This window comes from Pygocentrus nattereri, chromosome 21 (assembly GCF_015220715.1).
Source record: "Pygocentrus nattereri isolate fPygNat1 chromosome 21, fPygNat1.pri, whole genome shotgun sequence".
Taxonomy (NCBI): Eukaryota; Metazoa; Chordata; class Actinopteri; order Characiformes; family Serrasalmidae; genus Pygocentrus; species Pygocentrus nattereri.
Window position 1 is genome coordinate 31,933,984 of NC_051231.1, and position 14,031 is coordinate 31,948,014.

General features: G+C 38.9%; 1 protein-coding gene and 1 long non-coding RNA gene across 2 annotated transcripts in view; both read left to right on the forward strand.

Annotated features, from left to right (window-relative positions):
- Positions 1-14,031, forward strand: part of LOC108415863 (mucin-5B-like) — a 50,113-nt gene that overhangs the window by 26,494 nt on the left and 9,588 nt on the right. Inside the window, exons 8-14 of the mRNA XM_037532296.1 lie at positions 9,129-9,437; positions 9,555-9,608; positions 9,691-9,741; positions 9,873-9,944; positions 10,666-10,722; positions 10,848-10,901; positions 10,994-11,050. Of these exons, the coding sequence (XP_037388193.1) occupies positions 9,129-9,437; positions 9,555-9,608; positions 9,691-9,741; positions 9,873-9,944; positions 10,666-10,722; positions 10,848-10,901; positions 10,994-11,050 (654 nt within the window). The remainder of the gene's footprint in view (positions 1-9,128; positions 9,438-9,554; positions 9,609-9,690; positions 9,742-9,872; positions 9,945-10,665; positions 10,723-10,847; positions 10,902-10,993; positions 11,051-14,031) is intronic.
- On the forward strand, positions 3,984-6,578 carry LOC119261927. The gene is made up of 3 exons (XR_005129285.1): positions 3,984-4,080; positions 5,986-6,040; positions 6,454-6,578. It is a non-coding gene; the product is annotated as an uncharacterized LOC119261927 (long non-coding RNA).

The window sequence follows — 14,031 nt, forward strand, 5'->3', positions numbered from 1 at the left end:
CCGATTGGACATGCTAAATTACCCCTGGGTGTGAGTGTGTGAGTGACTGTCTGTGTCTGTCTGTCTGCCCTGCGATGGACTGGCGACCTGTCCAGGGTGTATCCTGCCTTCCGCCCGAAGACTGCTGGGATAGGCTCCAGCATCCCCCCGCGACCCTGACGGAGAAGCGGCTTGGAAAATGGATGGATGGATGGGTTGGAGTGAACTGTAACTGCGTCCAGCCCATGCGGTCAGTTCAGCTCCAGTGAGTGAGAGCTGACAGGATGGAAACTTCGAATTTCTCTCATGTCCTTCTGGATAGAAATAACACTGAGAGAGTCCAGCATACGGAGGTGTGCAGTTCAGCTGGACTGAGCTTCTCCCTGAAGTGGACACTGAGAGCTGAGGAGCATCTGTAACACACAGACAGATCCACCTTCAGACAGCGGACTGGACAGATCACTGGATGTAAGAGTAAAGGGGTCATGTTCTACATTCTCGTGGGTTTTCTCTGAAATTCACTTCTGTGGTTTTCGAGCTGAAAACTGCCATGACTCATTTTTACATGATCATTTTCCAACCAGTACATTTTAAAACAATAATTTTATATACAGTAAAACTTTTTTCCAGGCATGTTTTCAAAGACCAGCATATGAATTTCTCCAATATCAGTGTCTGATACTCACCAAAACTTTCTAAGAATGTCACATTTGTAAGCATCTATAAATGTATTCATAACATGTTATAATGCATTCATAAGGCTTCATAAACATGGCTATAAATATTTATAAAAATGTGTCATGCATTATAACCATGTTTATTATACATTATGAATTGTTAGCATAATGCATTATAAGCACTGTTCATAACAGATTATAAGAGCTCATTAAGCTGTATTAGTCCACTCTAAGTAAAGTGAGGCGTGCTGGACTAAAGCCTCCTCCAGGGTTAAGACCGAGGCTTCTAGTTGAAGTATTTACTGAAGGATTTACTGAAACACTAAAACACAATAAAGCTCATTACAGGCTTCAGATGTCAGAGTTTAAACTAGAGCAACATCAGAGTTTCACCCAATGTGGGAAAGTCAATGTTCACCACTGTTAATGTTCACCACCGTTAGCCTGGCACTGACTTAACACTGCATATCCAATAGAACTCTAGCAGGAACTAGGATGACTGTACTGTAGTGTTACAGAGTGAAGGTTTCTAGCACGGGACGTTAGAACCAGTGAAGCCTCACTCTTAACACTGGAGGAGGCTTTAGTCCAGTATGCTTCACTTTACATAGAGACAAGTACAGCTTATGAGCTCTTATAATTTGTTATGAACAGTACTTACAATGCATTATCTTAACACTTCATAATGCATAATAAGCATGGCTTATGTGTTTTGCATTTTTATAAATATTTATAACCATGTGTATAATGCCTTATGAAGGCTTACAAATGTGACATTCATAGAAAGTGTTACCAGAAATCCGTGCTAATAAAAGCTTAGATGTAAATGAATAAACTAGAAAACTCAATGAGCAGCAAGATAATAAAACGATAGGACAATGAACAGGCCTTGAAGTAAAACCCAATGAAACAATTAAAAATATTAAGGGACCCAATTAAAGGTAACAACTAAAACAGTGAACTATTAATCAACTACCAACAAATTAAAACATGATTTAAAAACCCTGTAATAGACCATCAAATAACGTACCACTGCTGTCGGAAGAAAACCTTGTATCTACGCTTTTGACGCTTTTCAGTTTTTGACATAATTTGAAAATAATTTTAAAATAATCAGACATAATTTGAAAATACCCATGGTCCTATATATTTTGTGTATATTTCATGATGAATGGACCAACAGAAATGACCCAAAATTACTTCGAAAAAAGGTACGTAGCTTTGGAGGTATGAGTTTTTTTTTCCGACAACAGCAATATACTGATTCCAACAATATACAATTATTCCTGGATACAGTCTAAAATCACCACCTCCTACTGTAAATGTTATCATACATCACAAAATAGACCACAAGAATTCACAATATGCATCATATAGAGGTTCTCTCAATACCATCACTTTATAAAACACTACACAATTCATCCATTCCAGCGATACTGGTTAGTGTTCACTACATTTAAAGCTCTCGGTTTGAAGTTATTTGCTCCCCAACAAACACAAACACAGTCAGTCAAAACCTCTTGTTGCTAAAATGAAACTCACTTTGCGGCTGAACTTGCAGAATCAGATGGAAAGAGATGAGGATGAACAGAGCCATTTCACCATCACCAGATGAAGAGAGAGCATCGAGACATTTACTTTAAACACCGACTCAGAAAGGAGGTCACTAAACAACAGGAAAACCACACCTGTCCACTTTCTGTTCTTTCAGCAAAAAAAAAAAAAAGAAATCTGATTTATTTCTTCATTCATTTCTGCAGATATGGGTCAGTTACAAAGTCCAAAACCAGATCAAGATCAGATGTTTAATGTGAATGTAGCCTTGATTTGGGGGCACACACAGCATTATTTGTGCACTGTCGTTACAACTCTGCACATATGAGCTTGTATGAGATGAGTATTCGTATTGTCCACTAGGGGGAGCCAAAGCTCCACCTGTATATATTATATATACACACACATTATATGGCAATCTAAACAGGAAATATACAGTGAACACTGTTATGTACTGAATGAACATTGATAAGTTCACATCATTGTCACTCTTGGTCAGGGGTCGGCAACGTGGATCCTATACTGCCCTGGAGGCAAAGAGAAAGATTTAAGATGATCGTTGATCATTTGGACACAAATGCACTGATTTGCATTTATAATCACTCCAGCTGGTTTCCTGATGCATTTAATGGGCAACCAGAAACTGTCAAACACTAAGTTGCAAAGCTGAAGTCAGCTCCACATTCGAATTTTCCCGTTCCACCTTAAATGGTGCAGCAGTTACATTCTGGCGCCTCAGGCACCATTTAAGGCGGAACGTGAAAATTCAGACCTGGTGAATGAGAAGCGACTTCAGCCTCGTTAAAAGTCTAACACAAGGAGACATTTTTCAAGAAACTGTTCTACTTTTGGAAAAGTTTCCTGCTGGAGATGTGAGAGAAGCAGCTACAGCTGAGCTGAAGCTTAAAGCGGAGCGAAGTGCAAAGTGAGTCTGTGTTTTGGTTTATATTGTATTTTTATCCCATAGCAGCTCATTAACACATACTGAGACATATTTACAGCCAAGATCGGGAAATGGACATAAAATATTGTGCTTTTCAAGGTGGTTTGATTTTTCTTGTAAGGATAAAATGGCTCTTCTTAACATTTGGTTTGCTGACCCCTGATCTAGGTTGACAGTGGTGCATCACCAAAGGCAGCTCTCTGCTCTGGCTTCATCACAGACGAAGCACACCGCACCCCGAAATTCCCTCTCTGAACAGATCAATGGCCAATTGGACATGCTAAATTGGTGTGAGTGTGAATCTGTCAGTCTGCCCTGCAATGTATCCTGTGTACTGGTATAGGCCCCCGTGACCCAGAAGGAGAAGTGGCTTAGATGTGTGTGTGATTCCCGATTCTCTTTTCTCTCCTGCAGATGGTTAAATCTACTGGTAATCAATTATTGCGTTGCATTTGTTGGAAAACAAACTGAAAGCTTTAATGTAATGCACAGCAAATACGGTATCAGTGTTATGGATGAATGTGTGTTATAATGTGATGGTGATCAGTGACACCAACCAAAAATATCCAGCCTACAGCGTCCTGTGGGCAGCGTCCTGTGGGCAGCGTCCGGTGACCACTGATGAAGGACTAGAGGACGACCAACACAAACTGTGCAGCAGCAGATGAGCTGTCGTCTCTGACTTTACATCTACAAGGTGGACTGACAAGGTAGGAGTGTCTAATAGAGTGGACACCACTGCATCACTGATAATGATCCACCAACCAGATAATACCTGCTCTGTGAAGTCCTGTGGGGGTCCTGACCACTGAAGAACAGGGTAACAGAGTATCAGAGAAACAGATGGACTACAGTCTGTAACTGTAGAACTACAGAGTGCAGCTATACAGTAAGTGGAGCAGAACGGACGATAAAGATAGATACAAGGTAGGTTTACCTAATAAGGTGCTTATAGACTGTAGATGGAACATTAGATGGTACATTTTTATCAATACACTGCATATTAGTGTAACAGGGTGGATTCTGCTATGATACAAAAAAGGAAGATGCTTAAATTGCTGATGTGACATCAATGCCATGCTTTCTGCTGTTTGCTCTGACTGGACTGATCATACGACTTCGCCGGTATTCAGTTCCCCCTTGACGCATCAACACATTTTTTGAGCCAGTCTTTCCATTCAGTTCCATTCGCTTTCGAATTTTTTTGTACAGTGATGGTCTAACATCTGTACACAGCAGCTCTCACAAAAAGGAATCCTGTCCACAAAATATAATTATAACCAAGTGCAGTGTTTTTAGTGAAGTTTTTAAATGTACACTTTCATGTTCATTATATGGATTTTTAAGCATTGACTCCTTCCAGGTGTTCATTCCAGGTGTTCAATTAGTTCAACCTGTGGTTCTTCAGTAAAAAAGTTCTTCTTTTAAAGAGAAGCTGAAAGATTTAGATTTACCATGAATTTTAGTTATGTCCCTGCATTTAGAGCAGGAAGTGAGACTGTATCCCTGTCCTTCATGACCACATAGTAAGCAGTTAGAGCCCATTGTTTTGAAGTAAATGTGAACCAAAGTCTGAAAATCGGTGTATAACATTACGAAGTAGCTAAGAAAAATGTAGCATCATGTAGGGATAACGCATTTCTTAACTTTGAAATGTTTTGGAGGTGAAGAAACGCTGTCCGTGTAATTTGACCTATGTGTTGATTAAACGTCAGATCTGAATCAATCGTCACACCAAGATTTTTAGCTATGGAACCAGGAATTACAGAGAAGAAATTTTATAGTAAATGAGTTTGGGCTGGTTTATGTTTATGAACAGACGCCTACAGATCAACATAGTAAAGGAGCTCATCTGTGATCCTGAGTTTAAAGCCAGTTTTTATTCAACTTAAACTTGGAACTAAGTTGTAAATAAATCTGAAACTGAAACTTTGCTTGTGTGTAAAAAGTGATTTCAGAGCCACTCGGTTCTCCCTGATGGAAACTGTTTACCTTCAGTGTTTTGTGCTTCTGATCATTTTAATAGACGTCAGCGTCACTAATTAATGACGTTCTATTAAAAGACTGGTTTACCAAGAGAGACGCTGGAGGACTTTCACCTGAAATGAGTTCATGAAGCCAGTCTGGTTATAAAAATGATAACAGGACATCAGAGCCAGAATTACTCTTTTAGTACTTTTACTTTATACTTAAGTACATTTGAAGGGAAATACTTTAGTACTTTTACTCAACTGGAGGTCTAAAGGGAGGAAATTCTACTTTTACTGGAGTGATATTTTACCCTGGGTGTCTCAACTTTAACTCAAGTACATGATTTGTTTACTTCGTCCACCTCTGCAAGGAACAGACTTCATCCTGGATCCCAGCGTGAGCTCACGTTATTTCAGTCAGAGAGTCATACAAACACTCCAAGACAAAGAGGAAGAGGCCAGTAGACAAGCAGCAGGTCAAAGAACATGAAAAGCATCAAGAACAATAAGTAAGAAGGGTAAGAACTGCAGAAAACGACAAGGCTTTACAAAGACCCTAACCAAAATACAAGCTATATATACACACAGCAATGAGAAAACAAGCTTCAGGTGTGTAGCCTGCCATTAAAACCCAGGAGAGAGCGACCTCTGCAGGCGGGAAGGGACTTTCCAGCCAAGAGTCTGACAGAACCTCACAGTCAATCACGAAAAAGCATTCAGTAAAGTGGTGTTTGATGCTTTGTGAAGTGAAACTTTTGAGTTTATTTGATTTTATCAATTAATTCAAACTAAATGAGCCCAAATTCAAATCTAAGAAACGTACCTACGTATTTGGCTTAAGTATTAATTTCTCTTTTCTTAGATTTGCTTCCAGCACCAACACTTCCCCCCCATAACAGAAGAGAAATCTACTGAAGGTCAGTTTATTCCTCTCTCCCTCTCCCTCTCTCTCTCTCTCTCTCTCTCTCTCTCTCTCTCTCTCTCTCTCTCTCTGTGAGTAACAGAAGGTTTAATGTAAATCTTTAAAGTCTAGAAACACTTTAACACGCATTTCCTTCATTATAAGTCAAGCACTGTGGAATTTATCACTAAACATTTCTCTGTGATGTTTTATGAAGTTTTAGCACTTGTTTGACACTTTTAGCAGGTTTTTCTGTAACTTCCTCATCTACAGCTCATCTACACAGCATTTTGCTCTAAACTTAGAATAACATCTTATTTCTCAGCATCGTTGCAGATGCGTTAATAAATAGAACAAACTTTGGAAATTAATATTTTTCTCAATAAAAACTTATGATGTGTTTACGCACATGTTTTTCCTTCTCAGCAGCTTCGTCTGCAGTCCCCACAATTCACAGTCAGACCACACTACCCTCTACAAGCTGTGAGTGTCTGGCTCAGACCTTCCTTCTGCTGACATAGTAACACCAAAGCAGCTGTGGTCATAGTGTTCCTTCTTTATCAGCTCTGCTATTCATAACAGGAGAGAAAATGACTCTGAGTGAGTTTCTTTCTTTCCATAACTGATACAAATGTTTCTAATTTATATTGAAGTCCTGCTTTCATTATGGTCAGGATGTCTATTCAAGGCCTTAAGTGGTCAGTCCTATGAAATGGTTTTAATCTCATGAGAGCAGCTCACAGTTCTACAGGATCACTGTAGTTTCAGTCACAGAACTCTCATCTAGTATTCTCTATTTCAGTGTGGTGGCCTGTAGTACTGTGGGTCAGTGCTGCTGGACTTTTACTGATTGGACTGACCATCTGGATCTGCACATTATCCAGTGTGTGCACATATTTATTTTTATTTTTGTAATATATTGGCTGCTTTAATTATTGTAAGCTTCAAATTCATTTACAGATGCTGATGAGGCAGTTTACACAGTGGTCATCTACCACTTTTACCACCATTAATTGTAGGTCCTCTTTTATTGTCTCTGTATATGCTTCCTCAGGCTCCATCTTCCAAAGAAAACATTATGGGTCAGATTCATATAATTGACCACTCCATTAAGTGCAAATAGCATGATGGTCACAGATTTGTGAGGAATACAGTGGGTTCTATCATGGCATCATGGCAAACTTTCTAACTGCTGTTCTATTAAGATGATTTCCAACAAACTTCTGGAATAAAAAAATAAAGGTGTTACAGAGAAACACATTATTTACAGATTCCTCTCACTTTTTCAGCTGGCACTGTATTTTAAAAAGTCTCTTCTTCCTACATCAAATTCCATGGTTGGTGATATTATTTATAGATTTAATTTATTAATTCAGTCAAAATGTGTTATTTACTAGTTTTTTTCTATGTGTGAATTAAAAGTCCTGATATTAAACATTTTAAGAAATAAGATGATCATTTGAATTTCAGTGTGTCAAATAATTTTTTATTAATGAAAATACTACTTGCTAAACTTCAATTCATGATAGTAAAACTACGCAGAAATATCCGCAGTGCGATCCTCCACCTTTGAAATGTCATTTTTAGCACCTGGAGACGCCTTTTCACAATAAAATCTCAAAATACAGCTTATATATATATATATATATATATATATATATATAGCTTTTTAGGTATGGTCCTAATGGTGGGATCCAATATTTTTGCTTTTGATCATTTACTGAACAACAGAGCTCTTTTTTCTGAAGGAGGCTGGACCTAAACACTGTACTCATGGTTATATTCTGTATTATATAATAGTTTTCAACTCCAAAGCTTTGATGTGCTCTAGTGGACACCATGAGTACCTCCTCTTCATGACGGGAGAGGGGTGGAGGTGCAGATGGAACAGACCCTGAATTAAATATCGGTCTGATTAGGGAGTTTATATGTAGCGTTATATGTAATGTAAATATGTTATATGTACAGTCTGTCAGTTTTTATGGATGTGCATGTTGGACAGAGAGTCACCCTCACACTGCTGAACTACACAGACCACAGCTCTCTGTTCAGAAGATCTTGGTGTCATTATTTCACTGTAAACTGTATAAACTGTAAATGATGCTGTGTTTCAGTAGAGCAGGTAATGTTCACCCATTAAAGCTGATTAATGCTTTAGTGACGTGTGAGATGGTCAGAACCCAAAATGAAGAGCTGAAGGGAAATGAATTGTCTGTTGTGAAACCAGAAGTGATCAGTGGTGGGTTTCCTGTCGCTCTGTGAACTGTGTGAGTCGAGTGTCTCTCTTCTCTCTTGGTGATGGTGAAATGGCTCTGTTCATCCTCCTCTCCTTCTGCCTGATTCTGGACGTTCATCCTCAAAGTGAGTCTCACCATCTGTGGATTTGATCCATTACTTTTTTAATGAGTAACCAAGTAACTGCTGCAAACTGAAAGCTTTAACGTAATGCAGACTGTAAAAAGTGTCAGTGCTATAGAAGAACTGTAACATCATAAATTATGATGGTGCTCAGTGACACAATCAGACATCTGCAGTAAATTTATGTAATTTCTAAATTTCTGTGTCTACAGCTGCTTGTTTTTTCAGAGTAGAAACGAGTTGACATTGTTTTATCCAGTGTGTGTCCAGTGTGACCTGTTTGATGGTCTGTGTGTTGCAGATATTCCTCAGCCCCAGCTGGTGGTCTCTTCTACAGAGAGAGGGTCAGTACAGCTGGACTGTAAGACTCCGTCTGCTGGAGTGTCTCAGTGTTATTTCTATCTAGAGAGAGACGATAAAAATGCAAAATCACCATCCTGTCAGCTCTCACTCACTGACGCTGACCTGACCAGGTGGACAGGACGCAGTTACAGGTCACCTGAACCAGTCAGAGTTATTTGTTACTATGGTGTGAGTGAATCAGGAGTTAATAAACCTTCTCCTCACTCTCTACCAGCTACATTCACAGTCCTGGGTGAGATACTGAGTTTTGTATTGTGTGTTTGTGTCTCCTCATATCAAATTACTTCTAATTGACTGTTCTAATGAATTAGTTTACATGATTGGTCCAGCAGTTACTCACTAAACACCACGATTACATAAAGGTGTTATTAATTTCTCTGCAGGTAAGAAACCATCAGTGAGTGTCGACTATGACAGTCAGTATGAAGAGATCATAGCTGTGTGTGTAATACCGCTGTCAGGGTCAGTAAGAGCTGATTTTAGATGTAGTCTCTACACTGGACACCTGCTGTTCCTAAAGGGAGAATCTAGAAAAAGGAACTCTGGGATGTGGAGCTGCAGTTTTACAGCATCTAAAACTGACCTATTGAATCGTCTGCGGTCAGTAAAGAGCAGAGAAGTGAGCTGTGATTATTCTCTAATCTCTGACCCGTCCATCCGCTCTCCAATGAGTGACTCATATGATATATTGAGTAAGTTCATCAGTTCATATATGCAGTATTTCTACACTTGTAGTGTGATTATTTTATTGTGCATTAATGTAATGATCAGATGTTTTTCCTGTTTTTAAGTGTTTGTGTTTCTTTCAGAATGGATTCCTGTATCGACGCAGTCGTCCATAACAGAAGAGAAATCTACTGCAGGTTAGATCTTCCTTCAGCCATCACAGTTTATTTGGAGTAAGGAGAGCTACCCTCTGTAATGTACTGTGGTTTATATCTGTAGTTTCTTTAGTTTCCTCCACACGTCTCACCACCACAAAAAGCACAACAACTAGTGAGTAACGAGTTTTCTTGCGTTATAAATGTTCCACTTACAAACACTCTAATGCTCACGTTTCTAGGAAATCCTTTAATGATTCCCTTTACACACCTGCTTAAGATGTTTCTGTGTTGTTTTCTAAACAGCTGCGCCACTTTCAACAGGGTCACCTGCAGTTCCCAGTTCGTCTGCTGTGACCAAAATGCCCAGTACAGCCAGTGAGTTATTGATTCAGTCCTTACTAGACTCAAAATTAACTGCAAGATAAACAAGCATCCGGTCTTATTCAGCATAAATTAAATAGTCAAAGTTAAGAAATGAAGTTCTTACACGACTTTGAGCTTCTCAAATTATTACCGTGGATCAGAGCCAGTAATGTCTTATTTACACTGTACATTTTGTCCCAAACACTGTTGATCATCACTGTCAGAATTCAATAAATCCTCCAAAATGAGTCACAATGAGTATTTAGAGTGAGTTAATGTCACATTTAAAACCTCTTTAACAAAGTGGAACCAAAACACACTCAGTCATGTTCTTCATAACGTTCATATTCCATAAGCTCCATTCAGAAGCTGGGCGTCGTGTGAGGCTGTAGCTCTTCTCTCCAGTCTAATAGACGGTGATGTCATTTTAAACCCTTATAATAAATTTTTGGCTTTCAGCAGTAAATTGTAAGCATGTAGTGATGTGTGGAGATCATAAAACACATTTGCTGTTAAACTGAAGAAATATTTCACGATGCAAAGACCCCTTTCATCATGTTTCATCGTTTTCACGGTTTTAAATAGAACCATTTTTTACTAAAGAACCCCTGAGGAACCATCTTCTTAAGTGTGTAGACATGAACAACGTTTTGTCAGAAGTATTTTCAAGAAGATCGTCTTATATCTTACATCCCATAACCTCTTGAATGTTTCTCCACTTTTAAATTCTCAGCAGTTTCACCTGCCGGTGTCCCAGTCTCTACTACGACAGCAGTGCCTTCATCCACTGGTGAGTCCCAGTTGTGCTTACACATTAATGTTAAAATGTTCATCTAAATAAACAGATATTATGGAGGTCCAGTACATATAAACGTGTTCATGTTTAATAAGCTATGATTTTAATACATTTTACAGCTCGAACTCAAACTACCAGGCACTATGCTGATTACACCTCATCACAACCACAGAGTGAGGCGCTAATCCCCTCTCTAATCTTTAGAACCACTTTTAGGAAGTTTTTGACTCAATTTGAATTTTCCTCATTTCTGCCTGTTTCTCAGATCCCACAGTAAAGGGAGTAACAGAGAATGCCTCCTCAGAAAAACCTTCTACAGCAGGTAAATAACTGAATAACTCGTAAATTCAGTGCCATGCAGAGACATTCATACTGCCATGATTTTACTTGTGGAAAACTGGAGGAAATATCAGGAAAGTCATTTTAGAGCTTTAACACATTAATATTTTCTCAAGCTGTCACAGTGGTGATGTAGGAGAGTTTCTGGATTTGGGTTTTATTATTATATAATTGTCTCTTTTAGTCCAGCACAGCTGATGTTACTGACTCAAAGCTGTGGACAAAACTATCAGCAGATTTGTGTAATAATGATGGAAATGTTTGCACTGAAACATTCACATTTTCATGTTATCATTCAGGAACACTGCTTGTGGTAGTGCTGTCAGTAATCAGTGCCAGTCCTGTACTGGTTGGAGTGGTCATCTTTCTCTGCAGTAAGTCCATCAGACATTCACTGGTACAAACACTGAAGAAAAACCAATGGACTCAGTTTGTCTTTTTCAACAACTGGACTGTGTAGAATTAACTGTGTGGTATGATGGTGAATATTAACCTGATCACTGAAATGCTGAACTGTCTTCCATTGCAGAGAATCAGAGGACTGACAGGTGAGATGCTGTACATTAAACTGTGCATATAAGTATAAAATCCATATTTTTATATCATTTTCTGTTCATAATAATGTCACTAGATGTTGCATAAAGTTCTGATAGATGCATTTATTCCTAATAGACTTGAAGTCGACTCAGCCAGAGGAGATCAGGGTATGTTTCATGACTGGAATGTGAATCTATCATGACTGATTATCTTGACTGACTAAAACTAGATCATGTCTAAAGAGCCAAATTTAGCTGGACTGACTGTTTTGCAGGAGACGCGATGGCCATGCCGAGTGTGGAGGAAGTGAGTGACGTTTCTGTTATAATTTGGATCAAAATGAATAGATTAATCTTTCAGATTTGCTTCATAAACATTATAAGAGTATTTATTGCTATTTAGTTCAGTCCAGGAGCTGCTGGAACCTACTCAATGTTTACCTCAGTGACCGCACCTTACCAGCCACTAGGTAATTTACACAGTACAACAGGTCACTTACGCAGTGGCCTCAATATTCAGTCGAGGGTTTCGCCTCAAATTTATCCTTTCATTTTAAATGAACTGTTTCTGGGGTTTGACAAAGAAGAGCTCCGACCTTCAGTGCTGGACTTTCTTTGAGTCACTGTAAAACTCGAGGCCATTTCAGATGAATTGTGATCTTGCTGACCATCACTCACTTCCTCACTAATTGCTGCAAAACTCTGGACTCGATTCCACAGTGATGTTCATGTTTGCTCAAGCCTGCAAAATCAACATTGCACTGATGAAGATGTGATGACAGTGGTAGATGATTCACTCACATCCTCAGAGATGCTCCTTCACTGAGTTTACTCTGAGTTCTCTTTGAATTCTCTTTCAATCATCACTGGGGAGGCGGCTGAAACACAACCTACATTACCAAATGTTCTTCCACATGTCAGATGCAGTTACACATCTCCACCACAGAGGACTCCAAATCCTGCAAGTGAATAATGTGGTTACAATATGGACAATCAGGCAGAACATCATGACCACCTCCTTGTTTCTACGCTCATTGTCCATCTTATCAGCTCCACTTACTGTATAGCTGCACTCTGTAGTTCTACAGTTACAGACTGTAGTCCATCTGTTTCTCTGATACTCTGTTACCCTGTTCTTCAGTGGTCAGGACCCCCACGGAGAGCAGGTACTGTATGGGTGGTGGATCATTCTCAGCACTGCAGTAACACTGACGTGGTGGTGGTGTGAATGGTCCACTACTACTTTAAGCATCTCCTGCTGTATAAAATACTATAGGCAAGGTATAAAGAGCTGCTAAAACATTCATCTGTACCTCGTGTATGACTGTGTCTCCTGCTGTTTGGTCTGACTGGACTGATGATGGTGTGTTTTTCAGGTTTGCTCTCATTAAATTACATTAATAGAGATTTTTCATTCAGTCTCTACACTCAGTTCCTTCACTTCACTACATGAGATTAAACTTCAGACTCGTCCATTACAGGTGCTGATCAGACAGTTTACACAGTGGTCATCTACAGCCTGTCCAGCCAAACCCAGAAACCCTTCAGCTTCTTCTGAGAGATGGATGACCACAGAGAACTTGTCCTTTACAGAGAAACTGAACATTTTTCAAAATTGCATATTTAAGTGGTTGAGATGTAAACAGAGTCGTGTGAAACGATCTGTTCTAGATAAACTTACAGAGTCAGAACTGTTCACAGTGGTGGTGATAGGAACCAGACGTCTGAAGAGTTTGATGTTCACTGGTGTTTTTGGATGGTGAATAAAATGTCTATATTTGTGTTGTAGTCATGGCAACCCCTGGTTCCTTTTACCAAATCAAAGTGTCTACAATCAATCATTTCACACCAAACTACTCTGAATGACTCATCTCAAACACTGAATTAAATGTGGCATGTACAAAATGATTAAGGCCTGTTTTTATGTTTATATGATTGCTTCTGTGACAAAACCTCCATTTTTGCCTTTTTTAGATAACTAGAAAAATGTCTTAAAATTTCAACTCTGAAAAAGAAATGGTCTACATTACAGACGTTCTGGTTTGACAGCAGTGTTCATTTGTTTTCACATGTGTTAAACAAATAAACAGACATTATGGACTTAAATTCGCTAAAAAATATGACATTTAAGTTTTTTCCATGTGGTGGATTTACTACTTATTTTCACTTCAGCAAAACATGTCATTTGTACAGATGTGCTGAAATGTCTGCAAACGCCTGTGCACACAATTTTACATCAATAATACCTTAATAATAAATATGTGGAAAGTCACTATGTGTGTCTGGTAACTAGCTGACAGGTTTAAAAAGTGAAACTGCTAAAGTTTCGTGTTGAAGGTATTTTGGAAACAGACTCAGCTCAGTCTCACCAGAGTATGTTAAAGTAGTTTATTGAGAACTGATATTTATTTTTAAAGCTGCACTTCTG